At 44.3% G+C, this 25,937-nt stretch overlaps 1 protein-coding gene across 2 annotated transcripts in view; it reads right to left on the bottom strand.

Moving 5' to 3' along the window:
- The window catches only part of FSHR (follicle stimulating hormone receptor), a 166,767-nt gene that overhangs the window by 35,912 nt on the left and 104,918 nt on the right, over positions 1-25,937 (bottom strand). For both annotated transcript variants that reach the window (XM_004264960.1, XM_004264961.2), the window contains exons 3-4: positions 22,907-22,981; positions 20,404-20,478 (exon numbers count right to left, since the gene is read on the bottom strand). In XM_004264960.1, coding sequence (XP_004265008.1) covers positions 20,404-20,478; positions 22,907-22,981 — 150 coding nt within the window. The remainder of the gene's footprint in view (positions 1-20,403; positions 20,479-22,906; positions 22,982-25,937) is intronic.

The following is a 25,937-nucleotide window of genomic DNA, read 5'->3' as shown; positions in this document are numbered from 1 at the left end:
ATGAGCTAGACGCAAGCCATTTCATCTTTCCAGACTGGAAAGGCTGTGGAGTGTGTGAATATCAAGGTAGATATTATATCAGACACCGCTGAGCCCTGCTTCATATCCTCTTGCTCCATCTTTTACTCTAGTGGTTACCATAGCAACCATGTACATACAGATTTAACTTAGCAGACACTGGCCCTCAGTTATGCTGAGTATCTCTCATTCTGTATCCTCGGCTCCTCTACCACCTCTGAGTGGGACCCTTATGGGAATCTGCTCAACTATTTTGAGGCATGGGGCAGATTGGGAGGTACAAGGGAGTTAGGACCCCATAGGGCAACTCTTCTAGTGGCGAACTCTTCCACTCCCTGGGTGAACAACTCTTAATGTATTCTAAATGACAGCTTAGATGGGCTCTAGCATAATTGGGCCTTGATTTCCTGGTGGCATTCAGCCGATAATACATTCTTGAGTTGCCTTTCCCTCATTCCTTCTTTTCTTCTTAGTCATCTAATCTCTTTTCTCCAGTTTGAAAGTAAAATAAAATACTCACTTGTTAAGTCCTTGCTCAGACATATTTTGGATCACCTAGACTGAGACCGATACTAACTTGTACTGAATTTCACATTTTACACAGACTCACTGATGGTTGCCATTTGCCTTCACTCCAAATCTGTCTCCAGTTGCAGCCCAGCCTTGTTTCTCTTCCTTCTTTTACAGTAAAGTTTCTAGAAAGAGTTGTCTGTGTATGCTATCTTCATTTTCTCATGTTCTATTCCTCTTTAATTTGTTGAGGATGCCCCGATTTGTTTTCATTCTGTACCCCTCCACTGAAACTACTTTTGTCATGCCCCAAATCTACCAACCCATAAACAATGAATCTAATGAACAATTTAAATTCTCATTTTTTAGACCTTTCAGGAGAATTCAGTACTCTCTGCCAGACTCTCTCTTCTATTAGTTTCTGTCCAATCACACTTTTCTATTATTCCACCTCTTTCTTTGTTACTCCTTTTAAGTTTTTTGTTGTTGACGCCCCCTCCTCTAGACATACTCCGGAGCCTTCTGCCTTTTTTCTCTATAGTCTTGCTGGGAAGGTCTCATTTCCCATGGCTTCAAGTAGTATCAATATGATGACGACTCCTAGATTTATACTTGACTTCTGACCTCTCTAGTTTATCCTAATTAAAGTTTACTTTACATATTCTCTTCTGAATGTCTCATTGACATAGCAAACTAAACTAGTTCCCACCATCACTTTCACAAAACTGCTCCTCTCAATTCTTCCTCATAAACAGCACTCCCATCTATCAGTTATTTGTTAGAAATGTGGCATTAAACTTGGCTTCGTCACCCTCATTCCCCAACATCCAGTCCATCTCAACATCCTCTTAGTTTCCATTTCCATACAGTTTCTTCCATCTCGACTGACATCATTCTAGAACAAGCCACCATCATCTTTCCTCTAGATTTCTGCAATAGTCTCCTCCTTTCCACACATTTAATCTTGTCTTTTCAAACCCATTCTCCATACAGCACACAGAGCATTCTTTTAAAAAATGTAAATAAGCTGACATTAGTCCTCTGCTTTTCTTTAGTTGTTTCCTATAGTAAAATTTATACTCCTTCCTACTTACACTTGAACCCTCGACTCATGCCATTCACCCAGTTCACTTCAGCACCAGTGGCTTTCTTTCAGTTCTTCACATGCACTAAGTTCTTCCCTGTATCCAGGCATTTGCACATGCTCTATCTGGAAGGCTCACCACCCACACTTCACCTGGCCAACCTCAACTCATCCTTCAGGGTTGTTACAAATGTTGTTTCTTCAGAGAAGAGCTCCCTGATTGCCAGTCTAAATTAAGGTTCCGATTTATTCCCAGTATAATCATATTCCTTTTTAGCACTTTTCCCTTATTAGCACTCATCAAGATTCTCAATTGTATATTAGCTTGCGTTCATGTGTCTATTCAACGTCTGTCTCTTCAACCAGATTGTGAACGACATGATGATGGAAATCATGTTTCTTCTGAAAACTCAACGTTTTCACAGTGGTTGGCACATGTATAGTGCTTGATGTGTATCAGGCCAGGCAGTGTGTTATGGGCTGTCAAGAGATGAGCACAAAAAAGGAATCATTCACTAGCTGTGTTCATCACACCTAACTGATTTGACATTATATGGATAACAACTTGGCTCTCTTTCTGTTAGTGAATGAGTAAGAATTTTATGTAATTGAAGGAGGGAAGAATTTATGATTGTCAATGAGAAGAGTACAAGTACATTATTTAATATCAATAGTATGAGCTCCCAAAGCCACTATACTTATGGGACATCTATAAGTGTCTATAGATGCACACTGAAATTTTTGGTCTCTATAGAAAAGAAAACACACAGCAAAAATGGCTAAGATTGTTCCAGTAGTTCTGAGTTTAAGGCACTTAAAAAGATCTAGTGACCATCTAGCGAGATGGATTATTGGTAATAACTCTACAGCTGAAACTCTCCATAACCCCCAGGTAACTCAGGAAATGGAGTTTGGATGAACACTTAGTTTTCAATTCATTTTTCCCCTTTGATCAATAAATTCATGTCTGTTGGAGGCTGGAAGTGGGTAATCAGCTAGGAGCTCTATGTCTCAATGGGTTTGCTTTGGTCAGATGACTGTTTGCTGTGAAATTATTTTGATTCATTCAACCGCAGTTTATCTTCAAGAACAGGTAAAGGCCTGAGGGCCAAATGTCAGCAAATTTAAGTTCTGCAAATGGATCTTCTAAAGAAAGGTAACTGGCTCACAGGCCTCTCTAGTCAACATTCTGAGCTGGTGTTAACACCTTTCATGCCGAACTGTCGCCAGTCTTGAGGCTTCAGTGATGAAAATGGGTACTTCGCCTTCCAGGATGAACTTAGTGAGGTCCCTTCAATTGATGGGAACCAGTCCCACTATGTCCTGCTCCCTAACTAGATACTATACTTGCTTTCATGAACAGTTGACCCCAAAGCTCTAAGGCTCATTGTCCTAAACATCATTAGTGCTTTCATGAATCTTCAACAGTGCTGGTGGGTTGTTTTTTCTTAAATTTATAGTGTGTGTGTGCTCACTTGTTTTGCATTGGGCTATACATCTTCTCTTCATACAACCTCCATCCCATCCAAGAGAGGACACCAAAGACCATGCCCAAACCACCAAAGACCCATGTCTTCAGGGTTTGCAGGTGAATTGAGGAGTTAAGACTAGTATAGTGGAAATATTCAGACAGGTCTAGTGCTAAAATCTATGTTACTGACTGTGAGTGTCTTAAGAGTTCAGGGAATGGGAGAGCAGTATGGGTTGGATTAGTCAAGGAAGGAGAGCAAACCAGATTTCTGAGAGAGTATGAAGCTTACTGGCCTGAACTAGGGAAGTGAGTGTGTGTGGCTTAGACCACAGGAGGTTTATAGGAGGTGGGACCCAGAGGAAAAGAGGATGGAAGGGGAAGGAGGAGGCAGTATCTCAAGAATCTTTACGACCAGGTAAAGGACTTGATGCCTAAGTGTTTAGAAGCCACTCTGAGGTGCTGTAATGGGAAGTAAGAACACTTGGGGACCCCCTGAGCAGAGGTGGCCCATATTTTCACCATCCCATAACCCTGACTTCACAGTAGTGGTCAGGACAAACCAATGGGTAGTTATTGAGAACCTACTGCATAACTCACTGAACCGAGAAAAGTCAGGTAGAACAACATATCACTCTCCATCACACATGCTAACCAAGAATGCAATTCTTTATCTCTGTTCCACTCAGAATCCACTGTGGCAGGGAATGCTGAATTCTGAGACGGTGCGAACCAGTTTTCTTTTAGTTTGTGAACGGAGGCAGAAACAGATTCCCTACCATGGCCTTAATGGCCCACTGAGATATTTTAGGCAAATTTGATTTAAGAATGGGACGCTGCCAGTTGTGTGTCTAGGTTAGGGGTTTACTATTTTTGCCAAAGCACATTTCCTAGAAACCAAGACTGAGGGTTTGAACTTGAACTCCTTTTTCCATCTTCTAATTGATTTCCCGTGATATAAGCTTTGTTTGCACCTAATTTAAGTCTTTGTCTCCCTTAGTTTTTTACATTTTTAATTACACTTTTCTGTCTCTTAGATAAAATGTACTTCTTCCTTCTGACCACTCTGGGAGAAGTTAGTTATCCAATGATACATAAGAAGGAGAATCGTGGACTATACTTAATTAATCTATGAGAAGCCTCCTTACCTTTTGAGGCTCACTGATATTGAGTTTTCTATTAACTGTAGATCCTTATTGACTGGGAATTTGCATCTCTACCTACACCATTAGAAAAGATGCTAACATATACTTTCCAAATCATTAAATAAAGATTTGATTAGGTGTAAAATCATGTAAGCTTGGAGTTGGATGGGAGTGTGTGTAATAAGCTGTAGTTCAATGAAAAGGGCCTTAGACGTAGGATGAGGGACCCTGGATTTAAGTGCTTTCTCTCTCACTAGTTGGATGGCGCTGAGCAGTTCACTTACTTTTTCAGAGCCTCGGTTTCTCTTTCTGTAAAATGATCTTGGGTAAGGAATTACCTGAGACAGCGGGAGAGCCTTGTTTCCTGCCTCCCCAGTCTCATGTCTTCAAAGCTGGAAATATTTAACTCATATTCGGATCAGACTTGCCTCAGTCTCCATGGAAACCAAACGCCTTAGCAATCAGGGGGAATTTAATGAGCCCGAAGGCAGGATTTTGAAGATCTCAGCCTTATTAGCCTGGCTGCAGATTCTGTTTTGACCTAATATTCTGGTTAAACAATCGGGCTCTGGTCCTCTTCTCAGATAGGACGAGTAGCATAGCTTTAAACTAGCAGCTCTGTTGCTAGAGGATCTGGGTTCAAGGCCTGACTGTACCACTTTTTAAGCTGTATGGCCGTAAGGAGTCAGTTGAAGTCTGTAGGACTCAGATCCTTTATCTATTGCTCAGGGAAATAAGATTTACCTAACAGGAAACCTTAGCACTGTGTCCAGGCACTGTTATTGGTCATGGTTCAGCCACATTCCATTGCTATAACTGAGACCTTGTCTGATTTCCTGGTTTCCCTAGAACCTGGGCCATGCCTTGCTTTCCCCCAGTTCTCTTGGGCACTGAGATGCTGTTTCCGTGTCTGGGTCCTTATTGTCCTTGTGGGACCTCTGTGATGCCTGGGCAGGCTGGTCTGTTATCTGCTGCCTGAGGCTCTCTGTGCCCTGTTGCAACCACTGGAAGCCGCAGCTGAATTTCCCAGGTTCCTCCTTCCCCCTTTCTCTAATTTCCTCCTTCTTCTTTGGACAAACCTGCCTGGATAAACCTTCTTGCCTGTCAGATTCTGTTTAGTGTCTGGGTCCTGATCATACTATTACCTAGAGGCTTGTTGGTCATCTCGAGGAAAATTACTACGAAGAGTTGACAAAATGGAAGATGACTTACAAATTAAAAGAAAGTCCAAGTGTTCCAATCGGTTGAGTTTTTCTGTGATGAAAAATGACTATCAGAAATAATGTTACAAAGCCGATATTTTCCAATTAGACATATTTGATTTATCTCTTTAAGGGAAAGGTGATGTATTAATAATGAGGAAGAATACAACAGCATTTCAAAGGAAAGAATTTGGGGAAAAATGGAAATTAATTTATTGCTGAAAATGATGCATGTCATCAGTTATGAAAACTCTCATATTGCATATTTTAAAAACAAGGATATGCAATTTTCTAACTTGTTTATATTTTTTCACTGGGTTTTGAACACTCTGATTAGAAATATAAAAATACAGCATCATTCAGGTTTGTAAGAACATCTGATTGGCATTAGGGAAGAAAATTTACAAGCTGAATTTCATAAAAATATTTGCATGAAAGAGTAGGATTGAACACTGAGTCTGGGTGACTCAGAGTGCAGTTATAGGCTGGTCTTCCATTAGACCTATTTGTTTTAGTGAGGTTTTGTTCTCAGCTTTGACAGCCATTGAAATCTATTATTGAAATGACCTGTGAATTGCTTTTCTGAGTGTTAAACTAAGGATTAAAAAATAACGAAACAGGGGCTTCCCTGGTGGTGCAGTGGTTGGGAGTCCGCCTGCCGATGCAGGGGACGCGGGTTCGTGCCCCGGTCCGGGAGGATCCCACGTGCCGCGGAGCGGCTGGGCCCGTGGGCCGTGGCCGCTGGGCCTGCGTGTCCGGAGCCTGTGCTCCACAACGGGAGAGGCCACAGCAGTGAGAGGCCCGCATACTGCAAAAAAAAAAAAAAAAATAATGAAGCACATCCTATGGTATTGCTTTCTCTAAAATATTGTTATAATTAGAGCAAACTAGGCTTATTGTGCCATATAAAATGGTATATAATAAGGCAAGATGTACATGTAAAACATATGATTTATTCACCTTTATTTCATACTTCAAAATATAATTTTTTGTGTATATATGTATCTACTTTATAAATAAACTTATTTTGGGGTATAGGGTTTTTGCTGTTGTTTTTTGGTGTTTTTTTTAGCTGATGGGGTGAAGAGTCAAGACCGTATTGTTCACTATGTAGGATATTTTGCTTGGGAAGAGAAGCTTCTGAAGAGCTTCCAGGTGGCAATAGTAATAGGTTTGTGCTGTGTTGCTTGGGAAAGTAGGTATAGGATTAATAATAGTAACGGTCAACATTTATTCAACACTTCCTAGGTACCAGGTACCACACCAAGCACTTAACATCGATTATTTTATTTATTCCTCTCCTCTACCTTAGGAGATGGGTATCATTACCATCCTCATACCAGAGTGGAGGAGGCTTAGCCGAGAGGTCCAATCACTTTCGCAAAGACGCACATAAGGGGGCAGAGCTAGAGGCTGAATCCACATCTTTCTGACTCTAAAGTTTGTGCTCCTACTGTGATCAGACCGAAGAATGAATTGTACTGCAAAGCACTTGGTTCCCCACCTTTGGAAATGTGTCTGTGTGGCTGGGTTTCTTCATGAGGGATGTGATATGGTTAGTTATGATACAAAATATATATTTGGTCTCCATTCCCCTTCCTGGCATAGACCTTCTGGGTGGGGAGCATGGTGGGCTTGGAGAAGTCCTGGAAGCTCTGAATCCTCTCCCCATACCTTGCCCTATGCATCTCTTCCATTTGGCTGTTCCTGAGTTGTGTCCTTTTATAATAAGCTGGTAATCTAGTAAGCAAAATGTTTCCCTGAGTTCTGTGAGCCTTTCTAGCAAATTAACCAAACTCAGAGAGGGGTCAGTGGAAGCTCCAATCTATAGCTGTTTGGTCAGGAGCACAGGTGACAACCTGGACTTGCAATTGGTGCCTGAAGGGGGACAGTCTTATTGAATCGTAGGGCACCCAGCTGGTGTCTGAGAATTGCTTGGATGTGTGAGGGGAAACCGCACACATTGGAACGGGGTGTAGAATTGGAAAGGGGAGTTGAACTCTGTGACCTCTAAGGTGACTTCCAACTTAGAAACTTGGAGCATTTCTCCATAAATGCTGTTTCCAAAGGTTATAAATGCTTTGCTTACAAACGAAAGGCCACAGTCATCCAATAAGTCTAGGAAGTGCTGCATTAATAAGGTTAAACAGTTTCTTTCCTGCAGGATTCTCAGAGCCTTTACCACAATATTATTCATTGTAAATTCCCAAGAGGAGGAAGTAGTGCGCTGTCTTTCCCCAAACATATTGACCCTGGATTCTTCCTTTATTGTAGAGTATCTCCTGAGTGTGGTGTTTCCTAGTTCAACCTTGGAAGCCCTGCTAGCAGCTAGAGTATTTATGCTGATTTATGCTAATTCTCCAAAAATGCTGTTACCATTTAGAACATGGTTGGCAAACTCTCTCTTAGACAGAGTGTTCTGTTAGTCAGCCCCCTGCATTCCTCTACCATGATATAAATCAGAAAGTTTACAGAACCACACTGGTGAAAAGGCACACTCTGTCAAATGAACTTTGATCCAATTTCTCCCGGCATTTCAGGCATTTTAGGATGGGCCCCTTTAGGGTACAACCTAAAGAGGGAGGAGACTCTGAATAACTCCCCTGCAGCTGTACAGGGTCTGTCAGTCAGAGGATCAGATTCCTACTCCTAGCCCAACAATTAACCTCTCTACTACACACCCTGTCTGGGTAAGAAGAAATCGTGTTCTCTGATGGCAAAATGAATCAAAGGAGGACTAAACTGAAGAGAAATCTTTGACAAAATGGGCCTGAATGTAGAAAACAGCAAAGTTTGTGATGGGTTACTGAGCAGCTCTCACTTTGTTGTTATTCGTCCTTTCAATTTGGGGCCTGCAACACGATGCCTTCGTGGCTAGGGCAGGTCTCAGTGTAACAGGATGTCAGAGTTGGAGTTTTTCCTGAGATGCCGAGGTATGAGACATGCTATAGTCCAGGTTCCTAGAAACCAGTTACACAACTCTTAACCTCTCGTGTGCAGTGGGCGTGAAAACGGTGTAGGAACCTTGTGAGAAGGGTTCCTGGAGACGCCTGAGAATCTGCCCTTCCCAGCCCCCCACGATGGGGAAGGGTGGGAGCTGTTGTTGTGTCACTTCGGCTGAGAGAAGGACTTTAAGAAAACCACGTGGCAACTTTCATCACTGTCTCCTCCTGCTTGGGGACACAGTGACCAGTGTCTGACTTGGGCCTGGGTGAGAGGCTGCCTAAAGTGGCAATAGACCAGAGGACTGGTATTTGGGAAGTAACAAGTCCTAGGAACTGATTACACAGGTCACAGTTCTGACCCAGACTTCTAGGAAGAAAAGGCTGGAAAATCGCCTTATCTTATATTTGCGTAGCTCAAGTGACTGACAGAGTTATTTCATATTACCTCATTTGACTTCACTGTGAGTTTCTAAGGTGAATACAATTAGGATTCCCGTCTTACAGATAAGGGAGGCAACACTCATAGGGGATAAATGAATCACCCAAATTTCTAAGCTCAAACCAGAAAGAATCATAGTTAATACTTTCCAATTACCTTACCACATGTCAGGCACCATCATACAGGCCTTGCCTGTACAGAGTCACTTATTCCTGCCCACAACTCCATGAAGAAGATACTATTATTAGCTCCATTTTCTAGATAAGGAAACTGAGGCTTAGAGAGTTTCAGTTAACTTGTTTGCTAGCAAGTGGAAGAAATGGGATCGGAACCTGGGCCCTCGGGCTCCCATGCCTCTTGGTGATCTTTCCATGATACCACACTGGCTGCATAAGGACTTTTAAAACCTAAAGATCTCTCCAAGTTAGATTCACTGCTAACAGAGTGTTCCTAAGAGGTAATCTTCTGGGACCTTCTTGGATGCCAGTGTACGAATAACTTTAGTCAGACTACCAATCTGTGGCAAGCAGTTACTTTTAAATTACATAGGGGAATCGCAAAAGAGTTAATATTTTAAACAGTTTGCACACCCTTCCCCACAACTCATTTCAAGCATTCATTATTTAGAAAGCTATTTCTTAGGTACACTTCAACATAGCCGCGTAGATGATCACAAGTTCCAAATGGCAAACAGGAATCAGGTGTCACTCTTGCGCTCAGAACACTGGGTACGTTGACATTGGCTTCACCCACACTCCGCACCTTCCCAGCCGCGGAGCCCCGGAAAGTGGGGAGAACCGGGATGGAGTCAGACACTCCTGGCCTCAGATCTCAGTTCTGCCAACTACAGGATCTCTGAGTTTCAAATTCCTCATTTATAAATTGGGCAAAATACACACCTCACTGTTTTGGAAGGTTGGAAGATGAGTTGTGAGAACAAAATACCTAGTTTAGGGTCTGCCATCTAGTAGATGTTCAATTAGTATCAGTTTCCCTGTCTCTCCTGCTCCAAGATCCTCTCTTAATCCCATTTGGGGAATTAGGGCAATTCAGTCAGCATCTCTGAACCTCAAGTTTCCCACCTGTGAGATGGAACCATCAGTAAATATCTCAGAGGGCTTTTGTAAGACTATGTAAATTAATATAAAGTGAAAGTGCTTTCTAAATTGTGATTTCTGTGTCCCACCCCGTATCCGCCCGCAGTGCCCTGTCCAATCAGCAGTGCTTGCACTTGTTTGCTATTTTGAACTTTCAAAGCGTCCCCGCACCCTGACTCATCTTCTCCCTTCCTTTCTCTTCCTTACAACTTTTGAAGGAGGTGGGGCTGTCCCTTTCCTCTCCATCTTACACGAGGCCCAGAGAGGTCTCGTTAGTTGCTTACACAAGCAGGACCACGGCTGGAGCCTGAGCGTGCGGCTCTCCCATAAAGAGAAGAGCTTTTCCTTGGTGTCCAGGCGGCTCCTGTGGTTTGGCCCTTGTCCAGAGAGACTGTGCTGGGTGAGCTTTGTGAGGGAGGCTGCCTAATTTTATCTTTGAATCCCCACTGGTGGGGGAGGAGCTCAGCCCGTCTTGAACTAGACATTATTTGTGGGGTGTTTGCTGTGGGTGACCTCATGATTAAACCGCAGCAGAACATTTTTGTAATGTCTGCTGGGGATGAAAATATTCTTCCTTAGACTGTTTGCCACTGCAGTGTTCACACTCTGTAATGCCCCAAGATACTGCTCTAAAAACAGCAGCTGCTTCCTTCCACTACCCAAACAGAAAGATTCAAATCCAGGCCCGCCCACATTTTCATTAAGGACCTACTCTGTGCACGCCCTTCTGTAGAAGCTCAGAGATGAGCTAGATGCAGCCTTTGCTCTGGATTAGAGGTCAGTTGAATCAGGTGATGCCCTCTCCTGCCGCTTCACTGCTCCCCAGTCTTGAGCCAGCTGATCTGGCTGGCCGAGGAGCCCCCTGGAATGCCTGCCTCCTATAGCCATGCCCACGGGAAGACAGCATCTTCCCAGATGGACAAGCCAAGGGTTTGGGAGCAGCGGGGCCATGTGGCTAGAAGATGCCTGTGTTCTTAGCTTACAGCCTAAGAGCACACACTGTGAAAGATAAAGCAGATGAGATGAATGAGGGCAGCAAGGAACAAATGGGTCCCTCAACAAGCGTTACAGAGTGAGGCGAGAACCAGGTGCACAAGAGGTCTGGCGTGAGAGATCACAGCCAGTGTTCTCTAAAAGGAGAAATAAATAGCTGAACGCCTTTTTTTGTGCCACGTACTGGGGGTATGGCCGTGAAGACCACCTGGTCCCCATCCTGGAGGAGGACACAATCCGGTAACCAGAGTTGACTGCGTGATGCCCTCCCCTCTCTCCTGCTCACCCCCTGTTGCCCACGGCACTGCCCAACCTCCTCTGGCCCATCTCTGCTTCCAGGGACTGCCCCATCCCGACAGAGACGGTAGCTGACAGTTCTTGTGTTAGCTCCAATATCTTAATATGTGGCCTCTCCCAGGGATAATTGCAAATCTAAAAGGGTCAGAAAGGACCAAAATACCTTTGAAACCTTCCTATATCGAATTGAGGCTGCAGTGGTGGAAGAAGAGACAGCAGTTTATTTTCCACAGAGGTGGGGGCTTCACTTGATGCCCTTCAGATTCTCGCCAGCTAAGCTGTCTCTCCTCCTGCCTGTGCCTGGGGCCAACCCTGCCAGGGATTTGCCCTCCCAGGCCAGCTCCAGTGGCTGCTGGGCGTTGTCTGCCTCTTAAGCCTGGTGCCACGTCCAGTACCTCTGAGGCTCCACTAAGGCTGGCTGTGCTCATTTTGTAAGGGGCCGACGTGGCAGGGCTCATGCTGTGAGTCCCCTTTAGCTTAAGAAGGGGACTTCTTTTGAGAGTAATTTACAGCCGGTTTAAGTGTTTGATGCCTCTGAAGGGTCTCAGCATTTAAAGGGTCTCCTTGAATCCTGGGGAAGAGGAGCCTGATCTGGGAAGCAGAGTGGCCTGCAGGAGGCTGGATTTTCCTGTCTTATAGAGGGACTTTCTCCTTCCATACAAGGCCCTTTGTGCTGGATCTGAATATGCTGAACTCAGGACAGGACAGTGACTCTGGGATCCCCAGATTTGTGAAGAACACAATTTAGACACCAAGCACCTGAGGGCTAGAAGAGATCTAAGAGGATGTACAGTCCCTCCTCTTTCATCAGCCTCTTGAAGCATACTTTATGATTTCCATTTTGTAGGTGAAGAAACCGAGCCTTGAAGCGATCAGCCCATCGCTGTCTGGGGGGAGGTGGAGGTGATCTTAGCCATGAGGAGCAGGGCAGGGCTGAGTTTCATGCAGCTAATCGGAGGCTGTTTCTCTCGGAACCCTCTCTAGGCTTGTCTTTACATCTGATTTCTGGTGACGGCAGAGGTCTTATTTCAGAATTAACGAGGTGAGGATATACCTACCTCATAAGAGGGATATCCTGCGAAAATATAATCCAGAGACTGCAAGCGGCTGGAGTAGGTGGTCACCTACATGCTATATGAGTGGATCCTGTTGGACTCTCTTTCCCTCGCAGAAGCCCCACGCCTGGGAGTCTATCATGATCAATTCTTGGGTTTCACATTGCCTTTTCCAGGCTCCTTTTTAAAAATATGCCACTTCCCTTGAGAAGAAGACCATCAGTCTGAACGTACTGATGTGAATTGATAGATGCAGTAATTGCCTCGCTGATGGAGAAGGCCTGAGCTTCTTGGTGCACAAAGCACTGAACAGGTCAGAGGAGTGAAGAGCAGAGGTTAGCAGCATGAAAATGTCACCATTGTTACAAGCAGGCCCCAAGACAAGAGGAAGTTCTCGCTCTCCTGGGGCTGACATGCTCAGGCTGAAATCTCATGCTGAACTCCAGTGTTCCACAAGGAAAATCTGGCTATCCTCTCCTGGAGTTGACAATGGCAGGCAAAGTTGGCTCTGCTAGACAGATTACTGATAAAAGAAGCAATTGTGTAATTTCCATTGTGCCCAGACATCCTTGTAGTCATGACAACATCCTTAGACGTTTACAACACTGACAGCCAGAGAGGTGGCTAACAATTTCCTCCCAATACTCACAGCCACTGTGTAAGGTGATTTCTGGCCCAGACTGAATTCTTGATGAGTACTGTCTGCAGGGTGATTCTGTGTGGGAGTCACTAGGGGGAAGGGAGGCTTTGGGGGTTACTAGAGGTGAGTGGGCAAAAATCACTGCATTCACTTGGGTCGTCCGACCTAGAGGGAAATCATATGCCGGTGGTACAGTTTTGGAAATGTGTCCCGCGTTGAACCATGCCTTTCTATTCCTCCAGGTGCCACCATTACTGTACTCCTGCATTATGGCAACTGGTCCTTAGCAGGTCTCCCTTGAGTATAGTCTATACCCTGTTACCTGTCAATCTACAGTCCAAATCATTGTCATCCTGGCACTCTGCTGCTTAAGAAGCTCTTTTTCTAAAAACAATTGAAGTATAGTTGATTTACAGTGCTGTGTTAGTTTCAGGTGTACAGCAAAGTGATTCACTTATACACATATGTATCTATTCTTTTTCAGATCCTTTTCCCTTATAGGTCATTACAAAATATTGAGTATAGTTCCCTGTGCTGTACAGTAGGTCCTTGTTGGTAAGACTCTTATAGCTTATTCTCTGCTCCTAAACTCCTTGCTTACATTTAGTTTTCCAGTCTCACCAAACCCAATCCATCCTGATATAGTCAGACTCCTTCTCGGTGTACACCTTCTTTTTATTGAGCCTCAGTATCTCGTCATCCTCTGCCTATTCCATGGCCCTTTTATGTTCTATGCATTTACTCACCTCTTTCTTTCACAGAAAATGCCTTCTTTTCTGTCTTTCTAAATTGTATTCATCCCCCAAGTTGCAGCTAAATTCTCCCTACCTTGAAAGAAGCTTTCCTTGACTAGTCCAACCCAAGGCATTGGATCAGTCCTCTTATCTATGGCCAGTGCCACACAGCTTGAAAGATGTATTATATTCAGGGGTTAAAGAATGATAGTCTTTTCTCCCCAGAAGACGGAGCTCCTTGTTTTGGGAGCTGTCCGTAGATGACTCCTTTATCTCTCACAAGGCCATCCCCTCTATCCTTTCTCCACCACCCTTTTTAAACCATCACTCAACTTTCCCTGCTTTATTTTTCTTCATATCACTATCACCACGGACATTATACAACATCATTTGTCTCTCCAATTAGAATGTAAGTTCCATAAGGGCAGAGGCTTCATCTGTCTTGTCATCTTTTGTACACCCAAGAAACATCACAATAAAGCCTGGAATATAGTATGGCCTCAGTAAATGATTGTTGAATGATTGGCTGAATGAATGAGTCCTTACTGACTGTCTACTTCACATCTGAAATGATGGAGGAGAAATGGGAAGGCACCGATCCTTTCTACTGTGCACGTGGCTGCAGTAACTTTGAAAAATGAACCCAAGTATGGCTCTTTCCCCACCACCACAGAGAACCAAATGTTGCTGAACATCAAAAGTATCGGAACAGTCCACAGGGACATTGCACATTCCTGTCCGAAGAGCTCTGTGACCAGGGAGTACAGGCATGGCCAGCTGGCTTCTGTAATTGCTTGTACTTTTACTGCCCTGCTTACTCCGTGGACTGTTGTGAGGTTCAGACGCAATGAAGTGTGATAAAAAGAGTCAAATTGTAAATCAACATAAAAATAGGAAGCATTGGGCTTCCTTGGTGGCGCAGTGGTTGAGAGTCCGCCTGCCGATGCAGGGGACGCGGGTTCGTGCCCCGGTCCGGGAAGATCCCACATGCCGCGGAGCGGCTGGGCCCGTGAGCCATGGCCGCTGAGCCTGCGCGTCCGGAGCCTGTGTTCCGCAACGGGAGAGGCCACAACAGTGAGAGGCCCGCGTACCGCAAAAAAAAAAAAAAAAAAAAAATAGGAAGCATTATCCAACCAGTTGGTTGATGGGGATGGCATGAGGTATTGTGGACCACTAGTGTTGAAAATGAGCAAAAGGAGGGGTTAGGATTATGCAGGATTATGTCATTTCACTTGTTTGGAGGGGCCTTTCTGGATTTGTCAGGACTTTGGTAAGAAGGATGCCTTTTACTTTTTTTTTTTTTTATTTTTATTTTTATTTTTTTTGCGGTACGAGGGCCTCTCACTGTTGTGGCCTCTCCCGTTGCGGAGCACAGGCTCCGGACGCGCAGGCTCAGCGGCCATGGCTCACGGGCCCAGCCGCTCCACGGCATGTGGGATCTTCCCGGACCAGGGCACGAACCCGCGTCCCCTGCATCGGCAGGCGGACTCTCAACCACTGCGCCACCAGGGAAGCCCCCTTTTACTTTTGAGAAACACAAATGATATATTTTCATGTGTGAATGCTGATCAGTGGGTTCTGTCCAAAAGAAACAAGGCCTTCAAAACCTTAGAAATATTGGAAGGGGAAAGAGATATCACCACCACCAACACATCACCATCATCGTCATCAAATTAATCCTTACAAGACTCTTAGAGATAGGTATTCTTTTTTTTTTTCTTTTTCTTTTCTTTTTTGTTTTGCAGAGAAGAGAACTGACATACATAGAGGTGGAGTCCCTTACACAGGCTCCCTTAGCTAGTAAATGATAGAGTCAGGAATTTAATAAGAATTGCTAACATTGATTGAGAATTTTTAAAATGTCAGTCATTCTTTTCAGTACTTCATTTACTACAATGCAGAGATGCAGGCAATGTTATTCCTCATTTATAGAAAGGAAAACTGAGACCTAGGGAAGTTAAGCCAGTTACCCAAGGTCACACAACTAAGAAGGGTAGGAACCGAGACCTGAGCCCAGCCAGATGGCCCTGGAGCCTCTGCGCTTCCTTGTTATACTGTGCTGCCTCCTGAATCCCTGCCCTCTGTCCCTTTTGCCATGCAATGTCCAACAAATGGCTAAACTTTTGTAACCAAAGAAGCTACTTTCATCACTCCTACCAAAACAAATGAAAGAGAGGAACGCAGAAAAGAGAGAGAGGGACTTGGGAGGGGTGGGGGAAGAAACAGCCAGAAATGCTGAGGTGAGTCCCCATGAAGACTCTCCTGGAATCATCCCTGGCTGGAGAAAGCAGATGGCGTGGCTGCCGTGAACAGCCCCCTAAGAAGCTCTAAGAGTCCCCCACGTGGGAGGAAGAGAGTTGTCAGTTGAGGGTGCGGGCCCACCCAGCTGTGTGAAGGGTTTGCCAAGATGGAATTAAGGTTTATTGAGTAGCAAAGAGCAACATCCAGCTGCCTAAGAATTACGCTGACAGGATGCAAAGGCAAGAGAATATTGTGTAAACCTTATTTACAGATCAATAGATAATCTTTCATATGCAAAAGCTCAGCTCCAGGAAGGCAGAGTGGTAAAGAAAGAAATACTGCTTGCAAATATAATATTGACTTGAAAAAATCCACCCAGATGAATCCTTTGATGTATATTCTTCTAGTCAAAGTACATTTCTTTATTCATGAGTTTTTTCTCCCCCCCCCAACCCTTTCAGGTTCCTTAATGAAGGATGAAGGGAATAATGAAGAATGCTGATTTCTAGTTGTCTTGAATTCTGTGCCGTCAAAAGATCAGCATGAAATGGAATCAACGCTGAGAATCTCAGAATAACATTTCTAAGTGTGTGTGTGTGTGTGTGTATGCAGCGCTTAGGGTTCTCAAGTCAAATGACAACACACCCCTACCCCTTGTAATTTCCTGCTCTGCTGGCTGTGATGATAAACATTTAACCTGGCTTAAGGAAATAAACAACTACTCCATCCTACCGGTCCCCTCCGGATTCCTTCATCCATTTTGTGTTTCCTCTTTGCCTTGAAGCAAGTAGTTCATCATTCCCAAGAATATCTGAAATCGTTACCACCCACCTCTACCTGGCTGCTGGATTGCGAAGCTGTTCGTGACCGCTGCTCAAACACAAATAAGAATGGAAAAAGAACGAAGCTTAACTGGGCTTTTTTTCCACAAAATCATCTTTTAGATTAGAGGACCAACTCTGAATTTAGGTGATTCCTCTTAGCAGTTTGGAAAACACTTCAAAGGACCACGGTCTGAGAGACCTGAATAGATGTCTTGCTGGTAGTGTCTTTGGAGTGAAAAGTTGCTCTAGTTCCCAGGGTTACCCTGTGCTGCATTCCGGGAGGAGTGTGCAGCTGGGAAAAGTCCACCCTGGGCAATAAGTCCAAAGGCTTAAGATGGACGGCTCTTCAGCCCAACTTCCCGAGGGGGATCAGCATGGCAGTGGATGTGAAAGGACCTCATACTCTGTAGGATTATGTAAGTATATATATTTTTCAGAGCCATCGAGGAGGATCATTTAACAGTGACACAGTTCCTCTAAACTGCTTACAAGTTCTTTTCTTTCTCCAGTTAGAAAGTGTGTTTCAGATACACTCAGAACGATAACCTCCTCTTAGGAACGGATGTGGCTGGAAGTGGTCACCTCCAGCTTTGTCTGGACTTGATGGGGGAGCCAGGTGTGCCTGAGGATTACTGAACACCTCAAAAGGAGAAAAGGACACAAAGGGGAGGCTGGACTTGATGACAGATGACACAGATTTCCAGAGTCAAAATCGGAGATTTGTCCCCTCTGTTCTGCCAGAGTTCCCCCTTCAGTCTAGGGCTGTGCCTTCCACGCCCTCATCCTCCCAAGTTCCTCCCCAGCCCTCATCCCCTAGAGGGAGGGCTGAGGGTCCTTATTAATAAGAACAAATGGTGCTGGCTACAAGGTGCGGGCTAATATTAGGGCCAAATGCTGGAGCTCTTGATTTCAAACTTTGCAGTGATTGCCCGTCCCTTGGTCACGTGCTCCCAGGCCCCCATTCTCAGACCTGCTGTTATCATCATAGCTGTGGAATGTGTGAGTGAGGGGGTCCCTTTCTTCTCGAATCTCTCCTCTGCAGGAGCGCTTCTCGTGAGCCACATGTGACAGTTTGCAAATAGGGGTGTCCCTTTGCATATCCTAATGTGCTTTTGTTCTGCTGTGGAAGGCTCTGTGGCCGCCCCTATTCCACTCAGACTTTTTCTAAGAGGAAGGGGAGAGGAGAAGGAAGGGAAGAATGGCAATTGGGAGGGAAAGAAGAAAAGAAGAAGGGGTGAAGGAAACCACCTGGGTAATAGGTAGTTTTAAGAATTTTATATCTATATAGTTCTTTATGGTTTATACACTAAAAACAACTTGCAAAATGTTTCTACAGGCATAATCTTACTTAGTTTTTACAACCACCCAATTTACAGATAAGGAGGCTTAGAGAAGGTAATGGTTATCAAGCTAATGAATAACAACATCCCATCTGGAATCCAGTCCTTCTGACGTCATATATAGTTTTTTCTTTTTCTTTTCTATACTGCTCCATTAAATGTACAGGCATGTCCCAAAGTCCTCTTTTTTTTTTTTTTTTAAACTCATGCTTTCTAGGTGAAAGCTGAAGGTCTTAGGGGCCACCGTAACTCTGTATTAAACCCTTATTGGACTTTTTCTGAGGGTGGACTTGTAGACTTTGACTGGTTGGCCAGAGAGAGTATCCTACAAATACTTAGTACATTTATTAATGTTTTTGAGCAGTTTGTAGTTTACAGTATATTTTCCCATGTAAACCTCACTTGAGAGTCCTGTAAGCTATGCACCTCTCAGAAATCCAGTGATTGGCCCAAGAGTAAATGGTGGAGTCAGGATGAGGTCCTAGATTTTTTTTTTAATCCTAAGGCCCATGCCTTTTCTGTTACCTCAGATTTCCTCCACTGCTATGTACCTAACCCAGGTTAGATTCTGCAGAGAGTCTAGCAAAGTCCATTTAGAGAGCCACGGCTCCTGAGTCAGTCGTAACCCTGACCTCTGAGCATGAATGACTACATAATTTGTGAGGTGCAGTGCAAAATGAAAATGCAGGGCTCCTCGTTCAAAGCTGTTTAAGTGTTTCAAGATGGCGACAGCAGAGTGTTATACCTGGGGTGAGGCCCTCTGAGCGTGGGTGCCTTTAGAGCATGGAGCCCCGTGAGACTGCCCTGGTTGCATGCCAGTGAAGCTGGTCCTGCCTCTGACATGAGCTCAGGAGTGGAAGACCTTGCTTCTCTCTCAGATCCTTCCTGGGGCTCCTATCAGAGAGCAGAAGTTCCAGGTCGTAGGGACTTTGTTCTGTTAGATCTCTTATTCCCTCAGTCAGCCTCCATTCAGTGAGCTAAACCACAGTGGCCCGGTGTTCCTTATTTTACGTGCTAACTCCAGGTCTCCTGGATCAAAAGTTAGGGACAGAGTCATAATATCACTAGTAGCTAATCTTTATTGAGCATTTACTATGATGTCACAGGAACTGTGGGAAACTTTTTACATGCTGTAAACTGATTGCAAAGATGGCCTCAATTCCCTACCCTTCCCTGTATCCACACACCTTGTCTTGTGACTCTGCAGCTTTTTCCGTCAAGTAGTGGAGTCTGGTTCTCCACCTCTTGAACCTCAGCTGGTCCCATGAATTGCTTTGGCTAATAAAATTCAACAGAAGAAATGGTGTGCGAATTCACAGTTTAGGTCTCAAGAGGCTTGCAAGCTTACTATCTCTCTTGGAACCCCCAGGACAGCCATGGGAACAAGCCTGTGTGAGTTGGCTGGAAACGAACACCACTTGGTGGAGAGCTGTCGTCCCAAACCGAGACCACCCAGAGCAGCCAGCACCCACTTCGCCTGCCAACTAACTTCAAATACATGCGTGAGCTTAGCTGAGGTCAGGCCAACAGAGTCCAGCTCAGCAGAACCATTCCACTGATCAACTCACAGACAGGTAAAAATGATACATCGTTGTTGCTTAAAAACTGTCTTTTGGGGGTAGGTGGTTATGCATTATTATTATGTTAATAGATAACAGATACACATTCATCATGATTTCCATTCTCTTGACAAGGAAACAGGCTTTAAGAGGTTAAATTCTTGCCTGTGATCAGTAGCTAATAAATGGGTCCAGAAAGTTTGACTCCATAGGTCAAATTCTTATCTGTTATTTTGTGGGGCCCCATCACAGCACTCAGGGCTCTGACAAGCCCTCAGCGAATCTGAAAGCTGTTTGAGTGGAAGAAGCAGAGTTTTTGCAGATGGAGGCAGGCCCATGGGATAAAGCTCAAACACCAGGAATCTCTCTGCTGATAAAAACACCATGTCTATTATTAACCAAAACTTTTAATATAAAACACTGTAATCTATCAAAGAAAAAAATGCTTAAATGCAGAACAAGAGAGACGATGTCTTTGAGGTCAAGGTCACAAGCTAAATGCTAGCGGAAATTTTGGCTGTATCTCATTAACACTAAATTATGACTGAGTTCTGCAAGAGGTCCTTATGACAATCCCATTAATGCAAATGGCATTCCTTATGATGTCTGTTTTTCTAAATGAAAACAAAATGCAATTATGTCAGTGGAATTCACTCATTAAACTAAACTAAAATCCACCAGCAAGTGTCTCCCCACTTCACTTCTGCCCCACATCTTTGATTAAAAGCAATTGTTCCCCAGAGTTGCAAATGGATATTTTGCTAAAATATGAATGCACAATTTGATCATAGAGCAGGCACAGGAGTTCTTACAGATATCGGAGGTTGGGAAGGTTCTGGAAGGCATCAGGGTCGATGTATAGCAGGTTGTTGGCTTTTTCAATTCTACTGTAAAAGAGGAGAGAACATGCATGTGACCTCAACGGTAAGGAATGCTATGGTGTTTTTCACATTATGCAAAGAGTATGTTAATGTCATTCACCCATCCATCCACCTATTCATCCATCCATCGTTTCAACAAAAATTGAGCATACATGCGGTGTCTTTTACTATACTAAACTGCGCGAACAAAATATTAACCCTGTCCCATATAACTCTCATCACTGAAGTCTTCCTGGAACCTATTCATCAGAGACAAAGCGCTGACTGGGTGAGTCATTTTCACTGAGCACAGTTGAGTCTTTAACCATTAAGGATCTCCCAGGGTCTGAGGAGGCTAAGAGGGTAGGGACAAGACGAATGGGGGAAACGAGCTTTTGTCCGGTTGGGAGACAAGAGAGAAGGGCATGGAAAACAACAAAAGAGGGTGGGAAGGAAAAAGGCTGAAGGGCCAAAGGAGATTAGAGAAAAGGAGAGTGAAGGGGCAAAGGAAAACAAAGACTGGGGGAAAACCAGTGGGCATCTCTGTGCAGTCCCAGCAGACAGCAGCTGGGAATGTGCCAGTGAGTCCCCTCACGCTGCACACTGAGGCTGCTCTCTCACAGCTCATGGGAAGTGATGGTTTCTGCCCCAGGTTGACCTGCACTGTGCCCTGATCTGGACACAGTGCAGTTCTGGAGGTGGGCATGTTCACATTTGGATTCCGACAGAGAGAGGCTGCCCTTTCCCCATCTTGCTAGATCAATGTATATTTGCAGAGATGCTCTGTGTTAATTACTTCCTCCCTGTTTCATTAGCTTAATGTTGCAGTAACCTGTAGCTACCCAGATCCAAGTAGCAGGTAATTAATCATTTTAAGTACAGTCAGTGCTACATGGGGGTGAGAACCTCTCCATTCAGCAAAGAGATGAAAGAGCCATCCCATTAGCTCCACTGCCCGTTGAAGAGCATAGAGGGACGCCTGCTTGACCTTGCCCGGAGGGCCAGCTGCCCTTTGGTTCATTTCTCTGATATTCTCTGTGGGTTCTGAGACCCTGGTCAGATCTCTTTTCCCAACTAGGGTAAGGAAAGGCCAAGCAGAGTGAGAAGGAAGGAAGGAGCACGAGGGCAATGGGGGGAGGGAGGGAAGGCGTCAGTTGCAGAGGCTTAATGACAACGAGGAAGAATGAGAGTGGGATGCGGAGTGAGTAGGAGAAAAGGGAAGGAGGTCTGCCAAGATGGACAGACTGTCATTCCTAAACAAATTCATATGGATGTATGTATGCATACATGAATTACGCATGTGTGTGTGGGTATGTATATATGCTTGACAAGCGCTAAAAAATGTTCAAAAAGATACGAAGGAGTCAGGAGATTTATGTTCAAGTCCTTATCCTGCTGTGGATTTGGCTGGGTGACCAGACAAGCCTCACAACTTCTCTCTGTCTTTCTTTCCTCACCTGTAAAATTAGGGAAGTGGGTCACTGGCTTTCCGAACTGTGCTCCATGAGAATTTCGTGAGATATTAATCAATGCTTCACAGAGAAACCTTTCCAATGACATTAGCTGAGAAACTCTTAATACGATATCCTTCTTGGAGATTCCAAGTGTATATTCGCATATTACAGGCTCTGAGTTTTCCTATAGTAAGTGAATCTGTCCAACTTAACCTTATTTGACCATAGACTTTTTTCCTTTTTCGGAGCACTGAATAATTTTCCAAGTGTTTAATGATACACAGAATATACTTTGGAAAATTTTGCATCAGATTGTCTGTGAAGTCTCTTCTGGCTTTGATAACCTATGGTAATTAGAGACTGGTATGAAACAGAGGTGGATCTGTGTGAGTATTGGCATGTATGTAAAACTAGAATGTCAACAAGAGGAAGTAAATTTGGTTGGAGTAGTAAAGAGGCCAAGGATTGTGATGATCTTACCGTGTGCCGGTTGATGTGTTAGATCTATTTAACATTTATCATCTCATTTATTCATCACAGTGATCCTGTGAGGCATGCAATTTTATTATTCTCACTTACAGATAAGAAAACTAAGTCTTAGCATGATTTTGTATCTCGGCCAAGGTTTCATGGTGGGTCTATGGAGTCAAACTAAGACTGCCCATCTTCAGCTACATCATGGGGGATTTATTCTGGGCTTTGACTGTGGAATAAATTTGAATGAGAGGATGAGGTAGACACACTTGCAGTCACAGAGCTAGATTCTTGAGTCTACTATGCAAGAAATTCTGGGAGGGAAGAAGCAGGATAAGACCAAGCTCTGGAATGGGACCTGGATCACCAGGCAGAGGCACATGACAGTGCCTTTTGGACTGACTTTGACATCTTAAAATGAAATTCTAGGGGTCTGAGGGCAGAGCAGAGCCAGGGCCTCCCAGGAATATAAGTGAACTTTAGAGCTATGGCCGAGAACAGCCATGAGCAAACAGGTTCTTGCTTACATTTCATGTAGTTTGGGCAGATTGGAGAACACATTTGCCTCTATCACTTCCAAGACATCATTCTGTGAGATCTCTCTGCAAAGAAAGAAATAGAATTCAAGTCAGTTCAGTTACACTCCAGAAGTGGATTTAGAGCTCAGCATAGAGCCTTGTGCCTACAATGATTCATGAGACACACAAAACTCTGTTCCTCCTCACAAAAAAGGCAGCTGTAATGATGAGGCAAAGCTAACAAATGAGATGTTAATACTTGCAGAACAATGAGAGAATAAACGCAAGGCAGTGATTCAGGTCAGAGGTTATTCAGTCTACAAATGTAGCACCTGAGGCCCAGAGAGGGAAAGGGACTTGGTTAAAGATATTTAGGGAATATGGGGGATGGGAACAAACTTTACATTCCCTAGACCAGGGGTCAGCAAACGTCTTCTACAGGACCAGGCAGTAATTTTTTTTTTTTCTTTTTTAGCTTTGTGGATCATTTGGTCTCTGTTGCAACCACTCAGTTGATATTGTCGTGTAAAAGTGGTCAGCGATATCATGTAAATCAATGAGCATGCCTCTGTTCCAGTCAAACTTTATTCATAAAAACAGGGGGCAGGCTGGATTTTGTGTCATGGGCTGTAGTAGTTCAGTGACCCTGCCCTAGACCATGGAGGCAAGTTCTTCATTCTGCTAATCTGGCTTTGGGAGATGAGAACCTCAATTCAGTCTCTTTTAAAGAAACATCCATGCCATTTTACCCAAGCGGCGTTTGTTATTCCAGGACCTTTGGCATTAATGTTGTCTTGGCCTAAAATCCCCAGAAAAGATCCTTCAGATCCCAGCTTATTTCCTCCTGGAGTAATTTGAGGGGAGTGGAGGATGAAGTCCCCTCTGCAGAAGCCCAGAGCTCATGAGGAGAGAAGGGTAGCTTAATGAGTTAATGTTTATAAAGCGGCTCAAAGGTGAAACACGGTATTATTAGGCCTCCTGAGGAAGACTCTCATGCAGTTTTAAGAGAGTCTCAGAAAATCTCATAGGCAACGTGCACTCAAACTGGCTGAGGTGAAGCGCTGTCTGCTGGCCTGGGATTTAGCTGAGAAGCTATAGAAAGGCTCTTGATCAAGGGAAAAGCCTGGAGGGCAGGGCAGGGCAGGGAGAGGGCCTGTTGAGGGAGGGGGGAAGTATGGTTGTGAGCGCAGTCAGCTCAGGGAGGGGAACTGGTAACATCCGGGGCTTGTCAGCTCAGAGGTTGGCAGGGTCGTTTCTCACACTCCCCCGTGAGTGCAGAGACATTTTGTGAGAGAAAAGCGCCTCTGATTCTATGGTAGCTTCCTTCGTGATTCATTTGGTAAAGTGAATTGGTCTTCACAATTTTCATAGTTGAACATAGATGAGGGTGGTGTGTACATGTGTGTATTTAATAGGACATGTTGGCCATTGGGCATTTATTTTGCTCCTCTGTCCTTCAAGTGGAAAGAGTACTGGGAGGTGCAGAAATGAGAAGGAGTAGGAAAGGAGTGGTAGACCTTGAAAAATGAGACATTTATTTGCACACTTAAAGGAGTCAAGTGAAAGAGTTGCACAGGTAGAAAATAAGCATGGAGGAAAGCACTAGATGACAGAGAGGGTTTAAATGCAGATAGGCCCATATTGTCCAAAAGCTATTTCCAGGTTCACTTACAGGTCCTGGTAGGTTTGGTCACCCCCTTGCGGTAATAGCTCAGCCTAATACTGCCTAAAAGGTGGACATTTTGACTTAACTGAATTCATGTACCAAGCATTCCATTATATGGATTTTTTTTTTCCAAAGAGAACTAAAAATTATTAAAACAAACTAGCCAAGAAACACTTCTAAATTAATTATTTCAGAAGGCAGTTCATATTTTCTGGCCTCAACTTCAAGGACAGGAGAGGGTATTGGGGTTGGGTGGAGGCTGAGGGAACCTTTGGCTAGAGGAGGCTTGGGGGGAGATGAACAGCATGCAGTAGTGGAAAAACACCTCACTGGAAAATTCAGGGATCTTGCTCCCGTTCAACCCAGTTCTGCTTCTAGTTATTTCTACGCTCGTTGACTAGGTATCTACTATTTACCAGCCACTCTACATACATTGTCTCCGATCCCTTTAGCACGCCTGTGAAGTCAGTGTTTTAATCTCCATGTTAATAAACAGCCCCATCTGTATGCAGAACCAGCTGTGGCTGACTGCCGGGCTGGAACAGTTTCTTCTACATGCCCTGCCTCCCAGGGCCACGCTGGGCCTAATATTTCCACTCCTATATATTTACTCAAAAGAAAGAAAAACTCATGCCCTCCCAAAGAGTTGTACAGAGATGTTCATAGCAACTTTATTTGTCATAGCCCCAAACTGGGAACAACCCAATGGATGAACTGTGGAATATCCATACAGTGGGATATTACTCATCCATAAGGTGGAACAAACAGCTGAACCAACATAGTTGAATCTTTAAAAAATTATGCTGAGTGAAAGAATGCAGACAGGAAAGAAAGCATACTGTCTGATTCCAGTTATCTGAGGGTCTAGAAGAAGAAAAACTAATATGCAATGATAGAAATCAGAGTAATTGTCACCTGGGGCCTGGGATGGAGGTTGCTGGCAGGGAAGAGGCAGAGAGCTCTCTGGGATGATGGAAATGTTCTATATCAAGATTGGGGAGGTCTGAACATGAGTTTGTCTAACTTATTGAACTTTTCGTTTTTTTTGAGTTATTTTTGGCTGCGTTGGGTCTTTGTTGCTGTGTACCGGCTTTCTCTAGTTGCGGCCAGCTTGGCTACTCTTCATTGCGGTGCGTGGACTTCTCGTCGCGGAGCACGGGCTCAAGGTGCGTGGGCTCAGTAGTTGTGACGCACGGGCTTAGTTGCTCCACGGCATGTGGGATCTTCCCGGAACAGGGCTCGAACCCGTGTCCCCTGCGTTGGCAGGCGGATTCTTAACCACTGTGCCACCAGGGGAGTCCTAACTTATTGAACTTTGAGTTTAAAATGAATGCATATATTTTATTGTATATGAAACATACCTTAATACAGTTA

Source organism: Orcinus orca, chromosome 13, assembly GCF_937001465.1.
Source record: "Orcinus orca chromosome 13, mOrcOrc1.1, whole genome shotgun sequence".
Lineage (NCBI taxonomy): Eukaryota > Metazoa > Chordata > Mammalia > Artiodactyla > Delphinidae > Orcinus > Orcinus orca.
The sequence above is the reverse complement of the archived record's forward strand: the minus strand, read 5'-3'. Positions and strand labels throughout refer to the sequence as shown.